We start from the raw sequence: 25,177 nt of genomic DNA, 5'->3' as shown, positions 1-25,177 counted from the left end.
CGTTCTGAGGCTTTCATCTGGCGGCCGTGATTGGCCGGCGCCGCGCTCTATCTTGGCGGCGGCGTATCACGGCGGTCGAATCCCTCGCCGACTTTCTTGCCGAGTGCCTAGGTTGGAACCCCTGGGCTGTTATTTTGTAAATATTCGAACGGTGCATACCTAACTGTGTCGCGATAGGTCCATGCACGAACGCTGAAACTGCCCCCGACCACACGCTCTTCCCTGAAACGGGCCATAGGCAGATGGCACCTGTGGAAGAAAGTGCGCGAGCCACCTCCGAGTCAGTCTCGAGGAACCCGCATTTTCACTTTCTCCCCCCCAAATCGACCCGGCCGATCGCGTTCGAAAGGGTCACGTGACGGCGCGAGGACACTTTATCACTTCCAACTCGTCCGGTTTCTCCGCGCGGTCGTATAGCCAGCCGCAGCATGCGCTTCCGGTCGCTATCTGCCAGTCCTCGCCCCTCGCGCAGTGCGACGTCGCCCGGTTCCCAGCGCATGGGGGTGAACCCGGGGCGAATGAACCAGCGAACCGGTTAAAGAGCAGGCGCCGCGCCGTCTATAAAAGGCGCCCGATGGTGACCCTGGCCACTCGACAGGAAGAGGACCGATAGGGCCTCTGAAGAAGGACGACCGCTCATTCCATGGCGACGTCGTGGTTCCGGACCGCCTGCGGTTTTTTGCTGCTTGTGGGGCTCGTGGTCGTCGTCGTCGGCGACGGCGCCCCGGAGACGCCCCTCGAAGGGCCGCTGGAGGACGAGGAACGGGCCAAGGCCTACCTCAAGGACGCCGACGTCCTGCTCACGGACATGTGCCTCAAGTCGTTTGGAGCAGAGTGGGACTACGCCAACAACCTGACCGAATACAACAAGAACAAGAGCGTGAGTGTGCCGGTTTGACGTCTGATTTAGACTTTAGGTGCGAGGTCGTCGTCTTCGGGCTTAAAATTGTGCGCACCTGAAGCAAGATTTTTGTCTAATGGAAGACCTTGCACAATCCTGAATAGGAGTTAGGAAGGTGCGTTTTCCAGTTTGAGAAATTTCTCGAGATGCTAGTTAGTCTGCAAATTCGAAGAAAAAATATACCTTCTGTTGATGTCGTTGTTTACATGAGTATTTGGGGGGTTTTGTACACGGAACTCCGGCAAACTCAATTTTGCAAAAACTACAATCGCACGCACGCACACGCACAGAAAAAGAAAGGTCGTGACGAAAATAGTCCGTGCAGAAGGGGAACAAGAGGGACAAGAGCAAGCGAGTTGGACATTCTTGTCCAGTTCGCTTGCACTTTTGCATTTATTTAAATTATAAAGGTCGTGGTTTTATTTAGAAACTTCTGGAGACCACCGAAAAGTACTACATCGATCCACTTTACAATGATCTGAGGCAAGCCCAGCATTTTGTGGCGTTCCGAAAAAGAATGTTCAATTTGGACGCGTTTCTAAGTTTCGGTTTCTTACCGGAGCGCATCTCCGCCCCAGCAATCCCGCTCCCCGTGGTCAAAGCACGCAACGTGCGAGCGACACCACGCACCACGCTACGCACGTATTGAGGAGGTGCGTGTTTACACAGGCTCCGACGTCAAAAGGGCAAACCTCATGTTGCTGTCCAGAGGCTCTCTTATCTTTTCTACGTGCGACGCCTGGCGGCGCACGCACGTAGAGATGCGCCCTGATGAGAAACCGAAACCTAGAAACACGTCCACGCGGTAAAGCGCCGCGCGTGTCGTATATTACTGGAATGTGGGTGGATTTAGTAGTTTTCGATGATTACCAGCAAGCCTCTAATTGAAACCGTGCCATTAATTTTAATAATTAAAAACGGTAATTGAGAAAAAATAAGGAATGACTTATAGTCATTCCTTATTGTTGTCTATCACGAATCGCATCCATATTGTTGTCTATCACGAATCGCATCGGAGAAACGAAGTGCGGCTGGTCTGAGCGACAGACTCTGGAAAATGGCCGATACTCGCGTAACCTTGCGATTTTTCGAGCCGCTGCGAGTCAGTCAGACACGTTGTTTCCTAACTTCTTGATCAAATATTGTTGAGATATTTTTTTACTCATAAAAAAATAACTAAAAATAATAAAGCGAGCTAAAAAAAAAAATCGTCAATTTCGAAAGTAAATATGGTTTTTCATTTAATGAATAATTTAAAAGTTAGCTAATTAGTCTGAGCGCAGAACAGAAAAACATATATAGTTCACTTGCGTACTTGAGTAACAATTAGCGTAATTACGTTACTCGTAACACTTTTTCCCAACAGCTTAAAGAACAAATTATGCTTAAAGGAGCTATGCAACAGTTTCAGTGCTTTGCTTAAATAATTGGCCGAGGCTACATCCACGCGAGTAGATGATGCCAATTCTTTCAAAGTTAAAATCGTTGCGCAGCCCCTTTAAATTCCTTCCGTGCTCCTAGGCATCGAGTCATAGAGTCCTGCGTTTTCGCGTGTTTTTCTCGCTAGTGTTTACCTGCAACCGTAGAAAAGATAAGGTAATAATGCTAAGTTTCTGCTTAGGCACAATATTTCTTGAAATATGAAGCTTGAGCATACCAACAACGTCAAAACAGTAAAAATGTTTGAATTCATAAATAGAAAAAGTGATGCAAAGGTAACGTGCTTTAACTCCTTTTTTTTCCTGTAAAGGTAATGCGTTGTTTTTATTTGCAAGTAAAGAGTGACGTATTTCGTTCCCTTTTCTTTTTCTGGTAACGCCTACAAGATTGATGTCACCGAAGAGATTCATTTATCTGTGACGGATGCAGCGAGTTTCTCTTCTTGCTAACAACGTCCTGCTGAGCTAAACTCCTAAACAAATTGCACAGAAGCAACTGGGGCAGACAAGACTCACTTGGCTATTAGAGCAAGGTCAGAAAGCATTGCGCTTTTAATCTTTTTTTAGCCGATTAATAGGTGAAGAAATTAGTCCGCTATTAACGCATTAATAAAATAATCGGTAGGTTAACCGATTAATTCGACTACCCTACATTAAAAAAAAAAAAAAAAGAAATCGTTTATCTGCTAGAAATAAAAAAAAAATACGTTCACAGCGTTATTCAAATACAATTACTTTAAATTTTGGTAGACCCGCGAAGGTGAACCGGCCTAAGGAAGTTCAGCAAAACCTAGCAGGTTTCTGGGAAAATTGTCAATGCACGAAATCTCTCTTCTTTGATGTGCTCATAACTCACGTGCATTGGGCAATACCCAAAGAACTAATCGATTTCGGAGCCGCCGTTCTGCTCCGCTCCATATGTGGACGTTACGGCCGATCGGCACTCCAACGCACAACCCAAACAAAAGACTACGCTAAAAATATATGAAAAAAAAAAAAAAAAGATTTAACATGATAGTATTTTGGTAAACTCGAAATATACTTAACGTGTATGTTCTTCTTCATAAAAGCGCACCAGCTATACACTTTTAGTGTACTGCTTCTTGCCAAAAGACAGCAGTATTTCTGTATCTTTAGGAAATATGCGAAAGTACGTTTCGGCGTTCCAAACTTACTCGTTCCTTTAAAACGCATACTGAGCAGTTCTTGAGGGAATGTTTGGCACTGCTTTTATACAACTTGAAATGCTTACGGAACTCTGCGACCATGCTTCGGCTGAGAGTCAAGGAAAGATGTGAGCCTTCAAGACGGATCAAAGAAGGAAGAGGTCTTATAAACAATTTAGAATTGTGGTTACTTATATGCCGCCTAAAATAACAAGCATTCTCCCCGAGTCCCGACAAAAGAGATGCAATGCGATAGTGTTTAGGGTCTTTTGTCTACTACGGCATTTTCAAGGTCGAGTGTTGGTGGTACTAGAGCACTATATAGCTCCTACGGAGCAGAGTAGCGCAATCCTTTGAACCCCGCGTTTTGCCGACAACATGGCCGACAGAGCGGCTCGGCGCGAGTCACGTGGTACTCAGGGTTCCAGGAGGCGGCCCGCCCTACGGGAGAATACATGGAGATCGACACAACACGGCTGATTAAAAAATGAACGGCGAGTTCACACTTTTCAAAACTAGTCTGCCGTGGAGTTAGTAAAGCACTAAACACTTTATCAAAGTTTTAATGATATCGGATGCGTGTGCAAATTTTGGGAAGGCAATTTCCAAGGCAATGGCGTTTGAAGCAGACGATTTTTGCTCGCAGCGGAGATGGGCTTTTCGGGTTGGCCGGAGCGGGTCACGTGAATGGTGTGACGTCGCCGTGTCGTCTGCTGCATCATGCCGCTCAGGCAATTTTTAAAAAAAAGTTAAGCCCTTGTATGGCACAAAACTTATCGCATATTATTCTAAAATGTTTCATTATTATGTCAAAAATGATTTCCATTCCGCACATCCCCACAAAACTGAAGAAACAACGATTTTCTCACGTTCTCCATGCATTTCTGACCGCAGTTGGAACCTCCGGGCGTTCGCCGCTAGTCGCCGAGAGACGGCGTTCTAGATTGCGCTACTCTGCTCCTAGGTGGTACCTTCAACGATCTTCCGCTGCTCTCCCCGCCGTTGCACAAGCTGCGCAGCTCTTTACTGGCGCACTGCTTTGACAATTTTAGCGCGGTCTTCAGACGTACACATCGCGACTGTTAGCGCGAACACGACATCGGCTTATTTCGGCATTTTACTTCTAAATAGTATTAGCGAGCACAAAATTTTATCGCTTACATTATAGAACTATATCAGCTCTTTCCGTAGAAATAATAACTTGGATGACATCCCTTAGTCTCAAAGAGAGAAACTGGAAAAAAACGGCGATCGCTTGTTCGCGCTAACAGTGTCGCGCTTTGTACGTCGGGCTCGGCGCCCATGGTTTTGTCTCTGCGCGGCGCCGTTTCCAGCGGTCCCTTTCCCGATGTCCTAATCTGGACACTTTGCGAAAAAACCGGCGAGCGATTCGGCCGCCGTGATTGGCCAGCGCCAAGGTCATCAAGCACGGCGCCGGGACTTTTCGTCAAGTGTCCAAATTAGAGCCCCCGAAGGCACTGTGAAGATTGAGCCATTGCGCGCTCCTCCCGCGGAGCCCCGACATCATGCCACTGTGCGTTCCTCGACGCACGGCCTTTAATCCTTAATTCTTCTCCTCCAGATCACGACCCAGCGCCTGCTCACTCAATACTGAGCCAGCGCCGCTACCATGGGTTACCATATCCCCATATGTTGTTGTCTTTTAATTCAGTTTTCTTTCCTTTTATTTTTAAACCAGTTCTCAAAAGCTGTTTTAACTTTGGACTCAAATTAGGCTTAAAACCATAATAGAATGAAGATTCCTCATGGCAGACCGCAGCTAGGAAAGGGTGATGCCTTTTGGGTGGGGGTGACGAATAGTCCAGAAGGGGCTTTTTAGAACAGTGGAAAAGAAACACCCATAGGCGATCGGTGTAAAAAAAAGTGAAAGCCGTTTACAACTCCCTGTAACACCGAATTAGAGCGCAGCTCTTGAGGAGGAGGAGGAGGGAAGGGTACTGGGGGGTGAAGTGACCTGGGGAGGGGGGGGGCACGTGACGATGCTGATGATGTCATCAGTGACGCCACTGATGACATCATCAGTGACGATGACGATGCGGACTCCGATGACGTCATCAACGACGATGACTATGACGATGCGGATGCAAGTGACGTCATCAGTTACGTCACTGATGACGTCATTAGTGATGATGACGATGCGGATGCCGGCGACGTCATCAGTGACGTCACTGATGACGTCATCAGCGATGCTGACGATGCGGATTCCGGTGAGGCAATCAGTGACGTCACTGATGACGTCATCAGTGATGATGACGATGACGATGCGGATGCCGGTGACGTAATCAGTGATGATGACGATGCCGGTGACGTCATCAGTGATGATGACGATGCGGATGCCGGTGACGTCATCAGTGACGTCACTGATGACGTCATCAGCGATGATGACGATGACGATGCGGATGCCGCTGACGTCATCAGTGACGATGACGTCATCGGGGAGGTCACGTGACCTCGGCGGGGGTCACATGACCCTGGGGGTGGTCACGTGACCCTGGGGGTGGTCACGTGACCTCGGGGGGGGTGTGTCACGTGACTTCAGGGGGGTCACATGAGCCTGAGACGGTCACGTGACCTCTGGGGGTCACACCTTGGGGTCACGTGACCTTGGGGTGACCTTGGTTACGCCGATGGCGACGGCGACGCCGCTCAAGCCGGGAACGGGCCCCTAAAAGCTGCGCTCTAAAAAAAAAAAAAAAAAAAAAAAAGAAAAAGCTACAGGCTGAGAAGTTGCAGATCTTTTTTGGGGGGCTCCTCACATATAAATTTGAGGCCACCGTCAACAGGCATGTGTGTACGAATTAGTTTCCACATTGTTTTAACTTAGATTTCGCTTTTTCAATATAACTGGCATGCATATCGACCAAAACTCTTGGTCTATATGAAATATGTGCATGCACCGGGCTGACAGCAGCAGCACTGCTGGTGCACCAGCACCACCGCTGGTGCACACGTGACGTCCACAACACTCTTGTCGAACAGGGACCTAAAAAGACTGAAGTGGTTACCAGGTCGAGGTCATATTATTTAGATAGCAAATATCTCCAGGCCATCTTGTAAGCAACGCTGACAAGCTAAATTAAGGAATGCAGATAAGGCAAAGCAGCAGCTAGGGACCGGAAATAACGATGGGACTTGGGAAAATGTTTGTTCCTCACGCCACAGGTAGAACAGACCCTACGGGCCAACGTTCTGGAGAAAGAGGTCTGGAAGAACGCCACGCAATTCAAATGGACCGGTTTCAAGGACGAGGAGACGCGCACCATCTTCCGACGCCTGTCGGTGCTCGGCACAGCGATCCTGCCGGAGGACGAGCGAACCGAGGTACGTTTGCCAAAGCACTGACGCGTTTTATGGAACCGAGCGAGCGTACGCCGGCACTTTGTTCTTCGAAGAGTGTTTTCCTGCCCCAGCGTGTTGTAGCTCCTGTTGGCGAGAGCGCTTGTTTATAAACAATGATTGTCCACCACTTGGAACAAGTATAACCACATGAAAGCCACGATGACCCACACTGCAAGTGGGATGGTACCAGCGTTGGCAGTAACGCGCAACTTTTTTTCTATGATGTAACATACTCGTTGCATTTTCAAAACAGTAACGGGTTATATACTTACGTTACTTATTTCAAATAACGGGTAACATAGTTACATTATTCGTTACATATTCTTCCCAAGACTTAAATGAATTAAGGCCCGTTCACACTCTTGAAACCGACTACGACCGAGAGAGACGAGGCCTGTTGAAACCTCTTAAAATATCTTAGGATGAGGGAACACACTGGCATTCTAGTGCCATCTATGCAGTGATCCTGGAACTACATTTCACAAGAGCGAAGGTTTTGCGGGATTTCCGAGGTCAAATGTGCTTGATTGTAACGTTGACAAAAGTTTTTCAAGCCAGGAAAGAAAGGATAATGCACGAGAGAAATAGAAAATACGCCGGGCCGCTAAGTTTACACTGCTACCCAATAGATGGCGCCAGTGTCTCGTTTTAAGAGGTTTCAAGGCGCCCGGTTCTAAGAGGTCGAAAGAGTGTGAACGGGCTTAGTCTTTTTATCATGTTTTAGGCGCCAAGTTATACAAGTTTCTGTTTCTTTTTTTTTTTTTTTTGCATTTTATTTTGTGAGTATTTAGATGAAACCACCATAAAAAAGATAAAGTAATTATGTTCATTTTCTGGATGGACATATGTCCTTTGAATAATGGCGCTCATGCATACCTGTCATGTCAAAGAGTAAAACATGTTAATTCTTAATTAAAAAAGTAACACAAAAGTAAGTTACTACACCTCAATTTCGTTTCCACTTTTCATTGGTGTGTTAATTCTTGATCATAAAGGCTTTTATAACCTATCTATCTCTCTTTTCGGTTTTATGCTTGTATCTGCTTATGTTTGTTGCATATAGTCAGGTCTATTCACCACGTTCTGGTTCCTCGTACGGTTAACAAAAGTTAAATAAATATTGTCCACCACAACTTTTTTTATTCAATATCTTTGAGATTTGAGGATGCTGTTCCAGTCGTAACACCACACAGTGGATCAAAGCCCACTGATCATGTTTTCTCAGTTGTCAGACCTTACAAGCCTAAAATTCCACAACCCAACTACTGACCTCGCATGTACGTGATTTCAGTTGGTGAAAATAATTTCCGACATGGATAGCAACCACGGAGGAGGAAAAATTTGCCCATTTGTTCGAAAGACCAACACGTCCGACGAATGCAACGTGCCGTTAGAACCAAGTAAATATCAGCTCCTCACTGTTCACTTCACCCTTTTGTTCTCTGTGAACGAGACATGCTAATCTCGCCGTACTCTGCCTGGCAGCCATCAAGAACACCCTCCAGGATTCAAGGAACTATGATGAGCTGCTGTACGTCTGGAATGAATGGCGGAAAGTTGCGGGGAAGCCGGTCAAAGCAAAATACTTTCGCTACGTGGAACTCCAGAACGAAGCTGCTAAGCTCAATGGTAAGCTCGAGCTTGTACAACAGAACAAAGCAACATGCTTGGAACCTTTGCAATTGCAGAGGCGCAGTCACCAGCGAATGAGTCGCTTTCAATTGGGGCAGTCAAAAGAGTCGCGATTTCTGTCTCGCACAGGTTTCATTGTATCTGCATGCATTTATTGGTTATGTGCATGTGAAGCTCTATAATGAGCATGTTGCATATAAACTTGTTGCTTGTAAAAAAATATATCTAGGATGCTGATAAGATTGCCAGCACACTATTTAAAGTGTTTACCAGCAACCTGAAGGTGTGCTGTAATACAGTTATGAAGTGAGCATTGGGAAAAGCTGTTAACATTTTTACGAGGGCGTAAATTTGTTTTAGTACGCAACATGACTTTCAAGGGTACTTGTTTTTTTCTCAACGGCATCAATTTTACGGAACACGTCAGTTTATGAGCTTATGGATTTAATACTAAATATGAAAGTGATAAAGTTAATTACAAAATCCTTAGAACCACTTCTTTAAAATAGTGTTCTCTGGAAAAAAAAATAAAATAAAATAGAACACCAGGAAAATTTTTTTGTTTCTTCGACTATATCGTCCCTCCTGGTTCGGAAACAATATGTCCCTTCAAACTGCCTCTGCATCTTAAATATTTTAAATATTAGTACAAAAATATTTCTCAATATAAATATTTTAGCATCGATTATAACATCATTTGAGCCAAACAGTTCTCTGTTAAGGTCCTTCAGTCTAACGTTCCGCACTTCTCAACCTGCTGCAGGTTTCAAGGACGCCAGCGGCATGTGGCAACACGTATACGAGTACGACGGTTTCGAAGAAACGCTGCACAAGTTGTGGCTGCAGTTGGAACCTCTTTACAAGGAACTGCATGCCTACGTGAGAAGCAGACTTCGCGAGCAATATGGCGATAAGATCAAAGCAGATGGTCCTATCCCAGCCCACCTCTTGGGTAAGCGCACAATCGGTGTGGTAAGCGTGGTGCATTGATACCTAAAGCAAACACCACCCAGTGGCGGCTGCCCATACTGACGGCAACTTCATCCAAGAGATCATTGGTCATCATCTGGTTTCTGTTGCCCGCTTTATGCAATGATTTCAAGACACAGAGAGCCTGTCTATGCAGCCGGGTATTGATATGTGCAAACCAGGGCACACTTTGGTCAACAAAGAAGGCCAGGAGTGCAGTTTGATTCGCTTAATTTCATTTGATAAACATTTGAGCTCCAGTTACCGTACGAAAATATAATTAAAAAAAAAAAATTTTGTCTAAAAGAAGCCAAGAACAGAGCATGACACATGATGCGAGCAACATATAAGGTTTCTTCCAACCTTTTTTGTAATGTGTTACCTGCAGTCCCCACCTCTTTTGTGTCATGATGTAAGCCTGTTTTATATGTATCCCAGCTCGTTTTGCTTTTCTTTTTCCTCTTTCATGGCAAGCTTCGGCCGTTCCGGGCCTTCAAATGCGTGGAAGTGCAGCTTCTCGACACACTAAATGCATGCATTTGGAATACTTTTTATGGCACTGACATACAAACGTAAAAAAAGAACAAAAAAAGAACAAAATCTTTGCAAACTCTTGCGATTAAATTTGAATGCAAATGTGCAGGACACATCCACGCTCAAGACTGGAGCTCTTTGAACAAGTTCACTGAACCATATGTTGGAAAACCAACCATTGATGTTACTGATGCCATGAGGAAGAAGGTGAGCATGGAAGATACTCTGATACATATTACCGAAGTCATAGATTACTTTATGTTTAAAGTAATCACTCACGTTGGCCAACAGAACATGACGGCAAAGGACATGTTCCTGCTCTCTGAGGAGTTTTTCACGTCACTTGGGCTTCCACCGATGCCCAAATCTTTCTGGGAAAAGTCTGTGCTGGAAAAGCCCACAAACAGAGAAATCATTTGCCACGCATCTGCTTGGGACTTCTGTGGAACATCGGATGTTAGGTAAGTTAGCGAAGGAGTGCTGCGAAAAATATATTGCAAAATATTCATGTAGAGTTAACTACGTCCCACTCCCGATGTGGCCTATTCTGGAGCTTAGCCCGTCTACGGCTAGTGCAATGTCCCTTCGTGCAATATATATGCAACGCTCATCCTGGTGAAATTGTTGTTCAGGTAGTGGTGAGTACTAAATTTATGTATACAACTTTCGAAACGAGAACAGGTCACTTTTGAAATGAATCAATATTAACGTTTTGCACGGACGTACCATGTCTACTTTTGTTAGGCATGACACTCCACGGTGACAGATGAACAAATGCATACCACTGAAGCTTTTGCGGTTTAAGCCGCACAGCTTGTTTCTCATTTCAAAGCTAACATCTATCTAATGTACAAAATGTTAAAGTCAACCTTTTTTAATCATTTTTAAATATTATAATCCTTGCAATGGAAGCACCTCTTTGCGACTGTGTGCATCCCGCTCTAGTCTGCCAGGAGAATAAGAAAAATATTAATCCTTCTATCTGCCACCAATCAGATAACCCCTGCTTGGTTACCTTCACCTTCCCAATGTATATATTTTCCCTCTCGGTCCATAACTCCCATTGCCACTGAAGATATCAGTCATACCATCGGCAACCGCACAAAGAGCCTTTATACCGTGCTACAAATGCTCCCACATATACTACCATGTGTTTGATCCTGATCGGGAACAGCACTTTCCGCCGCACCTTGGTTCAATAAAACTTTGGTTGGGGCTAGTTGGTACATATCGATTAAAAGGTTACAAGGCGCAAACAAAACAGGACGAAAAAAAATGCACGTTTGACACGGACAGGCGCCATCGATTTGAAGCATTCAAGTTGAAGTATTTGGGGGAATGCCTGCTATGCGGCAGAGCTGCAAAAACCCGCCTAGGGAGCCTTCATACAGCACTTACTTATGCTGCTAAAATGTCTTCACACATACACTTTTACACAGTAATACAATTGTCTCAAGGTGGAGACCCCAGTGCGGGTCAAAAGCAAACATAAATATTGGGCAGAAAAATGGCGTCAAAGCACTGATTAGAGACAGAGTGCGTGAGGTGCTGAATTTGAAATGCCATTAAAACTTGAAAGCCAAAATGAAAATAACTGTGCTGCGAAATGGCCAAATTATTCTCACTCTAAAAGGCACATGCATATGACAGCTCCCTGGAGTGGCCACTATTCGTATGTAACGGCTAACCGAGTCCGGTATAACATGCATTACAAACATCTAATCCCGTTATAACTCGCAGGATAGATTCCATTATGCTCAGTAAAACATTATTGGCTCTAAATACTGAATGATGCTAATGCTGCACAGAGGTGTAAAGCAGGCCACCTGTCGAGTAGTCTAGCATGAATTGTAATTGTGTCAGATCTTTGTGGAAGTGTACTTGGTTGAAGGTCAAACTACTCCATGGAGCTAGCTGTACACGGGAATAAACTAGAACACAAATAGTTGACATGCACATTCTTCTACTCACAGAATCAAGCAGTGTACACAAGTCAAGATGGATGATTTGATTGTGGTTCACCATGAGATGGGACATGTGGAGTACTTTCTGAAGTATGCAAAACAGCCCTACTTCTTTAGGAATGGGGCAAATCCTGGTAAGCACACAATTGGAAATTTTAGAAATGCAACAGACTCACATTTTTAAATTTTATCACACGGAAGGGACTGACACAAAAAAATTTGAAGAACTTTTGACTGGTCAAGTTTACGCATCAATTGTACCAGTTAATCTAAAAACGTAAAACTTTTATAGTGTTTTTGCAAAAACACACATCATCAATTTTACAGGTTTCCATGAAGCCATAGGGGACACTATGGCCTTGTCTGTTGCCACACCAAAGCATCTGAAAGCCATTGGACTTCTAGAAGAAGGTGCCGAAGATGAAGGTACTCGGTTTCACATTTGAAGTCCAAAAGAAATTTCGAGACACTGAGAGTTATTACATGTTTTCTCTTCACTTGCAGAGACAGATATAAACTACTTGTACAGCATTGCTCTGGACAAAGTGGCGGTGATTCCATCTGTGTATATTTACGACCTCTGGCGCTGGAATGTGTTCAAGGGCAAGTACAAGCCCGAGAACTACAACAAGGGCTGGTGGGACCTGCTGTAAGTAAAACGCTGTTACGCAACCATTATGCTTTTTATGTACCGCAATATTGCCAAAGATAGCCAACATAATATCGATAGCAAATCGGATGAAAATGAAGGGTGGGCTAACTTTTGGTGTGCCATAAAAAAGTTGAAAAATATGCTAGTTTTAAATTTTGTGACCCTCGCAGGAAGGGGCAATGAACCAAAAAAAAGTGAAAGCCGCTTACAACTCCCTGTAACGCCGAATTAGAGCGCAGCTCTTGAGGAGGAGGAGGGAAGGGCGCTGGGGGGGGGTTAGACTAACCAGGGGGGGTCACGTGACCCCCAATGCCGATGATGTCATCAGTGACGATGACGATGCGGGTACCGATGACGTCATTAGGGACGTCACTGATGACTTCACCAGTGATGATGACGATGACGATGCGAATGTCGGTGACGTCATCAGTGACGTCGCTGACGACGTCATCAGTGATGATGACGATGACGATGCGGATGCCGGTGACGACATCAGTGACGTCACTGATGACGTCATCAGTGATGATGACGATGACGATGCGGATGTCGGTAACGTCACCGGCATCCACATCGTCATCGTCATCATCACTGATGACGTCACCGGCATCCACATCGTCATCATCACTGATGACGTCACCGGCATCCACATCGTCATCGTCATCATCACTGATGACGTCACCGGCATCCACATCGTCATCGTCATTATCACTGATGACGTCACTGGCATCCACATCGTCATCGTCACTGATGACGTCATCATTGATGACGTCATCATCACTGATGACGTCACCGGCATTCACATCGTCATCGTCATCGTCACTGATGACGTCACCGGCATCGTCATCGTCATCATCACTGATGACGTCACCGGCATCCACATCGTCATCGTCATCATCACTGATGATGATGTCATCAGTGATGATGACGATGACGATGTGGATGCCGGTGACGTCAAAAGTGTCGATGACGTCATCGGGGGGTCACGCGACATCGGCGGGGTCACGTGACCTCGAGGAGGGGGTCACGTGACCTCAGGGGAGTCACGTGACCCCGGTGGGGGGCTCGCGCGGTGCATTATGGGAAATTTCCCATGATGCACCGCGCGGTTACGCCGACGCCGCTCAGGCCGGAAACGGGCCCCTAAGAGCTGCGCTCTAAAACATTGTTGACTGCTAAGGGCAACTGTCCTTCGCAGTCAGTGATGCTGGCTTATCTCCCACCGTGGTTAAGTAACACCGGTTTTGCCCAGGTCACCATTGGCCAGTACCTTAAAATTACTGGAAGTGGGTTATCTTTCAATGTTCCTGAAAAAATAGCAAATCATGCCAAAATTAGGGGTGGGCTATCTTTTGGGAGTGGGGCATCTTGTGATATTACGGTAGTTCTCTAGTCCGTAGGACCTGTAAAAACAATTCGCATGACGTCACAATTCAATGCGGTCCCTTACTATAGGGAGTATTCACTGGACGCCATACTTGAGGTAACTGCTCACAGCGCATGCTCGGGAGGAGTTTCCCGTCAGCTCTCGGGCAATCACAAGAGAAGAAGGGAAGGAGAAACTCTCTCCTCACTGGGACTTTCCTTTGTATGTCCCAGGTCTTCCCCAGACGTCGCTATTGTCCCTCTAGAAGATTATAGAAGATTAGCTCTCACTCAAAATCTGTACAAAAGCAGTTTTCCCCTCTCTCTCTTCCCCTGTGGTACGAAAGCAGCAGCGAGCTCAGCTATGACCGCTAGTGAATACACCCTATACACCAGGGGTGGCCAAGCTGCGGCTCTTCGCGTGTTAAAGTGTGGCTTCCCCCCCCCCCTCCCCCCTTCCCTCTGGGGCACACGAGCACTTCCCCAAAAAGAGAAATGGAATACGTTTTAAATCGAAAGACAGGTTGCGGTTTGGTAGTTGTATGCTACTGCTACCTTACGTACAGTTGGACTACTTTTGACTCGGATAGATTGAAAGTAGTTTGAGTTTCGTTTATTGCTCTGGACAAAAATTTGCCCTACCCCCCCCCTCTCCCCCCCCCCCCCCCCCCTTCCCCAGCGGCTCTTGGAAGTTTCGTGGTTTTGTTTGCGGCTCTTAGGCCGGGTCAACCTGGCCACCCCTGCTATACACCATAGTTGTCTGCTATGGGCGCATGGGGACAACTGGAAACGAGTTTCTGCCTTCCGCTCTTCCCTGAGGTATTGTCTCAGATTGTTTTGTTTTATTCGAGTTTTAGTTTCATATCAAATGTTGCCTCGAAGTCATTGTGCCTGTTTTAAGATCTATGTGCTCAATTGAATGAGCGTGTATGTGGGCAGGTCCTGAAGAGCGCTATCTTGAGAAACTTTGCAGTGCTTGAAGGACATGAGTGCTTACAGAGTGTCAATGTTTCGAGTTTAGCGCTTCCACATTAGAAAGCACCAACGAACGTCTCTACAATATTTGTTTCCAGAAAAGTTAGGCATCCTTGAACAAGTCTTTAGACACGATCACAAATCGACACCGAAACTTTCGAGCGGCGGGCAATATTGGCTCCGAAGCACACGGCGCACCATGTGCAACGGCGTCTGAACCACTGCCGCCCGTGCACGTCGTTCAAGAGCACAGCCGACGTTTGCGAGACAAAAAGTTATTGCAACAGAGGGGACGTACACTGTATGGATTAACCACTAGCATACGGTTTCTGTGGCATGTTCGCAACACTGCGTCCAGGGTACAAAAGCACACGTGCCCATGAGGCACCGCAGGTTGGCCCCCCAGCCGACAGTGTGGTGGAAGCTACGTGCTCGCCAGCCGGTCGACCGCCTCTCTTTCATCACCTAACCCCTCTTTCTGTGCGTGAGTATGAGCGGGAGAGTGATCATGTAAAGAAAGGTGGGCGTACAACTGGTTCCAAGAGAGTGTAGCTTCCCCAGCACTGTTAGCTTAGAGGAGGACAGAGTATAGGAAGGGATGTCGTGAGCCTGGTTCAAGTTTCACCAGGTTCTACTTTTTTGGACTTTTAATGGAAATTTCGACATAAGCTCGACCATTATGTTCATGCGCAGAAATTGAGAGCAAGCTGCCACCAATGACCACCTAATGTTTTAGGGTAACGAACCAACACCACTAAAGAATAAACCGGTCGTTTCAGTGAGGACTTTCAAAATCCCTAGAAATAGGGAGGTTCAAAAAAAAAAGAAACTTGTTCTGGGATCAAATTGCCAGCCACAATAGACATAGGTGATTGCAAAAATAAAATGAAAATAATTAATGAAGATTTACTAAACAACTTTTAATTAGTGAGGATAAACATATGCTTGCAACTAGAAACCTGCTGCACACTGAAACCCACTAAATCAACTCATGATAGAAAGATATAAGGTAGATACAGCATTTTACGGCGTTTATAGTTTTCGGTTTTCTGTTGGAACGCATCTTTGCGCCAGCAATCCTGGCCCCCGGTAACAGAGGCGTGCAGTGCACGTGTGCCACTTCCTTCCACACTACTATGGTGAATCCTACAAAGGAGGTGAGGCAGTAGCTTCGCCCCCTTCGTAGGATTCACCATAGTAGGGCCACCAGGGGGAAGGACCGTTGGTGCAAAGATGCGCTTCGATAAGAAACTGAAAACTACGAACATGTCCAAATTTAATGTTTTTTAAATGCCGTAAAATGCTGAACGTGCCTTATATCTCTCTAAAATGAGTTCATTTAATTGCGTTCAATGATGCTCAGCAGGTTTCTAATAGAAAGCAAGTTCACTTCCACTAAAAATCTGATTAGCAAATCTTAGGTAATTATTTAGCTAATTAGTATGTTTTTTGCAATCTTCGACGTTTGCCAAGGCTGGCAGATTATTCTTGAAAGAGTCCCCCTTTCTTTTGTTACCAAAAAACTAAAGCCTGGATTGCCAAACTGTGCACATTGTGAAATTAAAGGGCCATCCACTTGCATTTATAGAAAAGACGTGTTAGCCATCAGGATAATGCAAGGGCTATCTGTAAGAAGCTGGTCACCACGGGATCCCAAATGCTCTGCATCTGTTAATGCCACTCTGCTGGCTGGAGCCACTCAGCACGACTACTGGTTGCTGGCCAATATTTTGACGGCCATACTTTGTGAACCACGTACAACATTCGCAAACACATAAATGCTTATAGCTGCGAGTGTGCCAGATTTGCTTCTCAAACTATACGCAACTGACCAGGTCAGTTTACTACATGAAACACGATTTTGAGCAGAACGATGGTGGCCGAACGCGGTTTCTCTTGTCGTGATGCAACGCTTCTAGATCGTCGGCCCAAATCCTGTTTGCCTAACGAATCATGTGGCTCTCTTGTCGAACGTCTGTCCTTACGTAGATCGAAATCACGAGACGCCAGGCACCCCCTAGGATTGCTGCGGAGGGCTCGTAATCTCAGCTTCCGGTTGAGAAAGGGTGAATGGAGGATAGTGGCACGCCCCTTCTATCCACATGCCATCACAGTTCTTCACTCGAAATCTGATCATGTTTTCAGGCTGCAATACCAAGGCATCTGTCCAGGAGTCTCTCGTACCTCCGAGGACTTCGATCCTCCGTCCAAGTACCACATTTCTGCAAATGTCCCATACATTAGGTAAAACTTTAAAAAAAATGGTCATCCAGTTACGATATTATATGGTGTCACGATGCCATTCCAGGTACTTCGTGAGCATAGTACTACAGTTCCAGTTCTACAAGGCGCTCTGCGAAGAAGCTGGGCACGTCGGACCACTCCACAAGTGTGACTTTTACCAGTCCAAGGAAGCTGGGAAGCTCTTCGGGTCTGTTCACTTAGATGCTCTTTAGTGTGCATGGCGTGGATGTAACTTTTGTTTTTAATGTTGATTCTGGCAGATCTGGGTAGGTGTCAGTACATGTGGCAAGATAGATTGATAGCAATGTCACATACAGACAAAAAGAGAAAATGCTGGAAGTCTGCAGAATAGAGGCGGGTCCACGGAGCGTACCCGAGACCCATTTTCTTACTTTTTGTTACCGAAGCTTACGCCTGCTTACGGCACAACTCACCGCAATACAGGTGGTTCATATTAAGCGTGGCTACCAGTTTAAAGAAACCACCTGGCACATGACATTAGACACAAATGTTTCGGTGATCTGTACATAGCATAAGAAAATGCAAGAAAACGGTGCTGCATGAACTAAGGTATGAACCAGCCTTTAGAGTTACTAAGAGGGTTCATCAAAGCTGTAGTTTTAAAGGGTAACTCCGGTCGAAAGTCGAACCAAAATAAATGACTGATACTGATATACGGAGACTAAATACTAGCACTGCCGAAATATCCCACTAATGGCAAACCGTTGAACAAAAAAAGACGTGAGACGAGATTTATGGGAGCGCGAAACGCAAGACTGCGGGAAAACCATGCAAGATCGGATGGGCAATTGGTGCAGGGTACTTTGTGTCGGGCGGCCGCTTGCGCCACATAACACAGGCATGCTCAATTACGGTACTCAGTTTAGTTTCGGTTTTGTAAGGCGACCAAAATTGGCTTTTTGGCGCAGGCTTGGCGCAGATTACCCATATTTTGGCAAAATGTAGCAGGATGTAGCAGGGTTAGTCCCTTGGCGCAATTGGTGCAGCAATCAGATCACTGATGTGTATTAATATTTACTAACGATGTTTGATACCTATGAAGCAATGCAGTAAAACAGCTGTAGCATCTTACCCAACTGATCTGTTCTAGTGACTAGGCCAGTCGTAGGTTTTGCAGTACCGCGGCACACGGTGGCCATGCCGCTGATCATAAGGGTTGCCATCATGCTTGAGCGGTAGTTTTGGTTTTGCTGTTGAACCCCAAAACAAAAGTTTGAGATATGTACAAAACTACACAAAGCATAAAAAAAAATATGAGAGCTTGTAATTTAGGGACATTTCCTTCACTAAACAGCTGTCATTCTAAATTCGGATAAATGTGCCTGAGTTACCCTTTAAATGAAGTAAAAGTCACAACCTAATGCTAATCCAGTTTTAATTAGGGATTTGCTATTCGAGTTTCGAACTCGAATTGAATAATGATTGTCCGAATAATTAGACTTGAGCTCGAATTCCTAGCATTGGAGTTTCGAATAACTCAATGCATCGAATAACAGTACTGCTGGCGAAAATTCTGCTTTTTTCAGGAATGCCGTTCATATAGTGAAAAAGCCCTCGCACACCTGTGCTGTATCTAAATCAAGCCTGCATACAGAAGTCTCGACACTTAAACCATTTTGACAGAAAGTAGTTCATTTTTGTGCTCCTCAAACAAAGCAGTCATGCTCTCAGCTTCTTGGATGCTTTTGAAGAAAATCTGTAAACCACATGTCACCATTTTGAATTCCACAATCTTGCGTCACCTCTAGGCAGCTCTGTGCACTATAAACCTTCTTCTCAATGGTTACGTCCATAATGTGACAACATATCAAAATACAAAAAACAGCGAGAATTGAACAAACATCTGCTAACCTGTTGCTCCCCAAGGCATCGAGCGAAGTGCCAGGGCTATAGGTGGCGCGAGACTAGTAAGCAGCTTTGTGCATGTTACTCAGAAAAGAATTATTGATTACAATTACTCTGGGTATAAAAGTATCCAATTAGATCACTGGATCACTTGAGGCAAAAGTAATATTAGATTACTTGAAAAACTAAGTGTTACTTTTCAAATTACTTCTGAAGCTTCAGGTTGTTATCATTTGCAACATTGAATAACTCAGTATCAGAATAGACCGCAATGCCACACGTCCAGACCAAAAAAAAAAAAAAAAAAAGATCTTCTAAAGCTTATTAACCTCCCAGCACTGTCAGGAGACATACCCCAAAAGTATGCAAGCATGAAAAGTTTTCAAAGAGCTTCTGGCTATTCATTCTTTCTCTAAAAAGTTGTGTACATAAAGAAAAGCAAAATATAGACTTACCGATAAAATTAGAGCACATGACAAGTTCATGGCCCTATTTTCTGCACCTTTAAGGTTACATTTTAATTGAACTTGTAGATAAAAAGCAAGCCTTCAGATTTTACACTTGCCAGGAGGGTTCCCTACAGCCCTTCAATAAATGAAAGTGCTTCGACCGGTATCCAAAATTAAGAAAAACACAGATTACCGTGCCCTGAGCACACGCCATACATGAGTAAATTACTTCCAAAATGTAATTTAATTACAATTCCTTTGTTTTAAAAATAGTTTAACTACAATTACAATTATTACTCTGTGAAAAGTAATTAATTACAAATTACTTTTAAAAGGTAATGCAATTACTTTACAATTACTTATTTCTTAGAGCAACCCGACTTGGGCAATAGAACTTTAAATGAGTTGTATAAAATGCAACATACTAGTTGATTCCTTGCCCCAATGTATGAGGAGGCTTAAGCATCGCTACATTAATGTCACGCATTGTACTTTCCTTTTATGAATTTTGTAAAATTCATGATAGAACTTTACAGTTTGGGCAATAAAGTACTACATTATTATATTTTTAATAAATAATATGAATTAGTTCATATGCTGGAAGATGCCAGATCGCTAAAGAAAAAATTGTGCTGACAGACTTTTGTTAGACAGGCAAATAAATATGTGGCAATTAGTCAGATATGAATATTTTACAAGTGTTAACATAAAATAATATAAAACTAAAATCCACATACCCTAATACGACCACATGCACATGCAAACATTATGGTATAGTGAATTATTTACAATGAGTTGAAATTATAATGGCTCAGAAATATATAAAACCCGAATTGGGGCTCCTGAATCATTGGTGACAATATTCACTGGTGCGAGGTCAGTCTCCACAATGCTTGCACAAATAATATCCGAAGTAAATCCAACAGGAAATAAACTTGAAAATAATACAAATATGCAACAGTACTGGCAAACAAACCTAAGAAACTGTCAAAAAAAAAAAAAAAAAAGAAACATAACTTCATAGGCAATTAAAATTCCCAACCTCAGCTGAAAGCTGAAGCTCAATTCTTTTCTTTCGATATTTTGGCATTCTTACGCTATTCATTTTTGCTCACAATGCAGACAGCGCTACACGGCGCTGCTGAGGTAGGCTCCAAAGAGGATTGTCTCTAAGCCCGCAGTGTAAGCAACAAAACAACAAACAATGTGACACTATTTATGTTGTGCCTGTGTGTGAGCGCGTGTCTTTGTGCGAATGTTTCACCGAGAGCTAGCCCCCCTGTGCGAGTGCAGAGGCTTTCAGAGAGGTTCCGTCGGCACCGCAAAGTTTTGCAGAAGCAATAGTAATTGTGCCTGAAATTTTGCAATTACTGATAGAAAGTAATTAAATTACAATTACTTTTCGCCGAAAGTAATTAATTACACTAACAAATTACCAAGAAAAGTAATCAAATTATAGTAATTGAATTACTACTCAAGTATGGCACCCGCGACATTTACTGCCCTTTGCAACAGTGACGTGTTGGAGCTCGGGCAGTCCAAGCCATGGCCAGAAGTCTTGGGCATGCTGACCAAGGGCAAGACCAAGAACATGGATGCAGGACCCCTGATGGAGTACTTCCAGCCTCTGCTGGAATGGCTACGCAGCTATAACAAGGGAAAGCCTGTCGGATGGAAAAGCGACGACTCCACCTCTTGCCCTCTGCCAATGCCCCCTTGCAGAAAGAAACACAAAAATTAAACGGAATGGAACCCGACCACAGACCAGACAGCTGCTGACCCGACCACTTACGGCATGAGAATAAAATTCCACTTGGCTTTAAACCGAGGCTACTGTAGACTCTCGCTGCACATGTGCAAGTACAGATTCCTATGGACTGGACATTCCATTGATCTCTATGCTGGCCACATTTTAATGCGGAACGTTTCATGTGGCTGGCTCTTAGCCACTTTCTGCAATGCATTTCTGTAACAGGAGAGTCGCACGAGTGCCGAGTACACGCTCAGCTGGAACTTATGTCCTCCTTTCGCTGATAGAACACAAATCACAGCTGAATGCTAATGCAGCAATTGCTCCCAATCTGCGTCCCACGCTGGCCTCTGCCAGCTGACATAAAAAAAAACAAATCCAGCATTATGGTCTTGTTGTCTAGGTGCTGGATGTGCACATTCACACGTATGGTGGAAGAGTGTGTAGGAGGCAAGAGTGAAGAGAACAAGCACATGTTTTGAAGAAAATGGGGAGATACGAAATAGAAGGGTCAAAGATGGGGTGTGCGACTGCAAGGAACGCAAACCTTGTGTTCCATTCATCCCGGGACACTAGCTTTGGGCAGGGTTTTCTTTCAGAGACGTTAGGCATGACAGTGTGTGCGTCGCTGAGGCAGAAAATGCGTACCAAGTTCGTCTGCAGACATAACTGCGGAACACACAATATTTTTGTCACCACTGGCTATGCCATGCTATGCAGGAAAGGAGCAAAATTTGTGTAATCAATTTCATTGCTGTTTCACAAAGCAACTAGACAATGTAAAAAAAAAAGACATGAGAAACGAAATAGATTGAAGGTGGAACAAAGTTAGCCAGGTTTAGATTACTTATCCCCGTAAAAACACGGTGCTCACGCATTTCGGCAGAAGACATTTTCAATAGCTAGCAATAGTTAAAGGGCCACTCCAGTCAAAAACGAAACCAAAATAAATGACCAGTATCACTTTAGTGGCACAAAGTATGATCATGGCCGAAATATTGTCAAAGTAAAGCCACATATTACACTAAAATGAATTTTAAAGATACAACCAGCTGATCTTTAGAGAGCAGCAAGTGGGTCAGCTTTTAGTCAAGGAACACTGGCTCAGTGCCCTTGCAACATCACACCAAGGTGGAGCTGTGGTTGATTGATTCTACTGCTGTTACGTTCCAACCCCGGCAAGGCCGCGCTCCATCTAGGGCACACTTACAGGGACGGTTTGCAACACCATCGCTCGGCAGAGACCCTCTCGAAGACCCGGAACCAAGGCTTTCGAACATAAGTTGAAGAAACCACCATCAACGAGTCGTTGTCTTCCTCTTTCTCCAACATCAAGAGAAGCTGCTGCTGCGGCGACATAAACCTCCGGGTCAATAGGAGTGGCTGTTGGACTTCATCTTTATCGAAGCCAGCAGCCATCACCAATCACACAAGGGTCCCGCCGGTGACGGAACACTGTCACATCACCATGGCTATAAAAGGGGGACCCGTGGACACGCGCGGCGGAGATGGAATGGGACCTACCATCGAACGCAACCATCATCTCATGTCCCAATAAACCACCGTCACCATATAGCCCCAACTCGATATCCAGCCTGTCCGTCCCCCAGCCCTTACTGCTCTTTAGAGAGCAGCAAAAGGGTCAGCCTTTAGTCAAGGAACACTGGCGCAGCACCCTTGCAACGTCACACCAAGGTGGAGCTGCGGCTGATTGGTTCTGCCGCATACCACAGCACCTCTGTGACATCACGTCACGGCCGTACAAGTGATGATCGGTTTTGCTATCCCTCTAGCAGATAGTTTCGGTTTTGCCGTAGACGCCCAAAACAAAACTATGCACAATATTAAGAAAAATATTATACTTCGTGATTGAGGGACATTGTTTTATCTTAGAACAGACGTAGTCCCAAGTTAAAAAATATTGACCAGAATAGACCGATCTCACCAAACGTTCGGCACATGCGTGAAGCCGCTATAACTTTAGTTCTCAGAAGGCAGGCGACGGTGCTCGAGACAGCTCGTGCCTTCTTGTACTCTGCAGGCGCAGACCTCCAGCGAGGTTCCTGCATGCGCAGAAAGTCTAAAGTTCCCTCGATGCATTGCGGCAGTGGTGGCGTAGTCAAACTGGCTGATAAGATCGGTCTATTGCCCTTGAAAGGATGGCCCAATAAATAAAGTAGCATGCCATCCATTCCCACCCACCTACCTTCCTCAACGAGTGCACTGTCATAAAATACTTCCTTCATGGAGCAACATCAGACTGCACTAACCAGTGCGAGTTGTAAGCTTCATACATTTTTTTAATGACAGCGTACGGGCCAGCTATAGAGACTGAATCATCTAATGCTGTGAAGCCTGCAAAGCCTTATTGAATGCTAGATATGGTTTGTGGGGCTATCTATCTCTCCTAGAGCACTGCACGGGCCTACTTTTTGAGGCCCGGCCCAGGCCCGCTGACTCTCAGTCTTACCCGACCCGAACCTGACCCGACGGGATGGCTACCTGATCTGGCCCAACCTGGGCCCGGCCCAGTAAGAGACCAAGGTATGCCTCATCTCTTCAATTCAAAGCTGCCATTGGGGGCTGTTGGTGTATCTGATTCGTTTAGCCCAGGGGTCGGCGACCCACGGCCCGCGGGGCAGTTTTATGTGGCCCCCGGCCCGACTCCAGAAAAGGAGCCCCCCCCCTCCCTTTGCAGCTTACTCACAGACACAAGAAGCACTCGGAAGTTAGGACCACAAATGGTGTTAGAGAGGAACGTGGAACGCTTCCAATTAGCATCGTCCGGCATCCCCATACTAATTGGGCAGAGAACGCCTTCACTTCATTTTTTGCTTTTTTTTTGTCCCTCCTCCTCCTCTCTCTCTCTCTCTCTCTCTCTCCTCCTCCCCCTCCTCCCCCCCCTCCCCCTCCTCCTCCTCCTCCTCCTCCTCCTCCTCCTCCTCCTTCCTTCCTTCCTCCCTCCCTCCCTCCCTCCCTCCCTCCCTCCCTCCCTCCCTCCCCCCCCCCCCCCCCCCCCCCCCCCCCGTCTTTCCGGCTTGCCGTCCGGCCCCCTCCGTGTCAATTTCGTGACGACTCAGCCCGCCGCAGCAAAAGGTTGCCGACCACTGGTTTAGCATAATTGGCATGAAAGACTCTGTCAAGACGTTTTGTGTTGGCAAAAAAATGTTAATGCCAACATGGAGATCATAATGGCGCTCGTTCAAAAGATGAAGAAAAGTTTCGAGACATTATAGAACATATGCAGGTCACAGATTCTATGCCGTACACTATGAACTAAAGTCACGATAAATTAAAAATTTGAAACATCTGTGTGTTTCCGGGCTCGAACCAGACCCGGGCTTGGACACGATCTGTGCTACTTGGCCCAGGCCCAACCTGGGTCCAGAAACAACCTGCGCTACCCGGTCCGGGCTTGGCTTGGCTTGGGCTTTTGGTTTGGCTTGGCCCTGTGCAGAGCTCTAATCTATCTACCAAAATAGGTTCCTTACCCCATCTGACCGGTCGTCATTTCGAGCCTACAGTGTGCCTGTCGTGGCTCAGTTTGTCTGCAAGGGAAGCTTCTACATAGCGCGTCAGAAAAGTTTCAAGATAAAAGATGTCCAGGGATGTCCATGCTATCAAAAATGAGAATGGAACAGGTCTCAAAAACAGGAGGGAGAACATTACAACGAATAGGTCTACAACATTGTAATAGCGTGTCATGATCATTAGCGAGCGAATATATGGGGACAAGGTGGAGAAAATAAACTCTCAGTGGGACACAAAAAAACAAAACAAAAAAACAAACATGGCAAATAGCTGAGCAGTTGTGTCAAGGTCGTGCCTGAAGCCTCCCTGCGATGCACTGTCCATGTTACTTGGCCGCACCAAGAATGTGTGTATGGGAACTTGGAGAAGAAGGTCAACGAGCG

At 45.4% G+C, this 25,177-nt stretch overlaps 1 protein-coding gene across 1 annotated transcript; it reads left to right on the top strand.

Moving 5' to 3' along the window:
- Positions 1-472: 472 nt before the first annotated feature.
- LOC121836064 (angiotensin-converting enzyme-like) lies at positions 473-21,337 on the top strand. Its single transcript, XM_042290719.1, has 13 exons — positions 473-880; positions 6,690-6,848; positions 8,158-8,266; positions 8,352-8,495; positions 9,262-9,450; positions 10,111-10,208; positions 10,293-10,462; positions 11,975-12,099; positions 12,293-12,391; positions 12,470-12,614; positions 17,100-17,198; positions 17,263-17,385; positions 21,029-21,337. Exons 1-13 carry the CDS (start codon positions 644-646, stop codon positions 21,252-21,254), a joined length of 1,923 nt encoding a protein of 640 aa, XP_042146653.1. The 5' UTR covers positions 473-643; the 3' UTR covers positions 21,255-21,337.
- The last annotated feature ends 3,840 nt before the right edge of the window (positions 21,338-25,177 follow it).

This window comes from Ixodes scapularis, unplaced genomic scaffold (assembly GCF_016920785.2).
Source record: "Ixodes scapularis isolate PalLabHiFi unplaced genomic scaffold, ASM1692078v2 PGA_scaffold0__279_contigs__length_252992795, whole genome shotgun sequence".
Classification (NCBI taxonomy): Eukaryota; Metazoa; Arthropoda; class Arachnida; order Ixodida; family Ixodidae; genus Ixodes; species Ixodes scapularis.
The sequence above is the reverse complement of the archived record's forward strand: the minus strand, read 5'-3'. Positions and strand labels throughout refer to the sequence as shown.

Bases quoted from the DNA above. Each gene is read 5' to 3' on its own strand.
- LOC121836064 (XM_042290719.1), top strand. From the start codon at position 644: ATGGCGACGTCGTGGTTCCGGACCGCCTGCGGTTTTTTGCTGCTTGTG. The intron at 10,463-11,974 runs GTAAGTTAGCGA...TTCTACTCACAG, and splicing joins TGTGGAACATCGGATGTTAG to AATCAAGCAGTGTACACAAG. The intron at 12,100-12,292 runs GTAAGCACACAA...TCAATTTTACAG, and splicing joins TAGGAATGGGGCAAATCCTG to GTTTCCATGAAGCCATAGGG.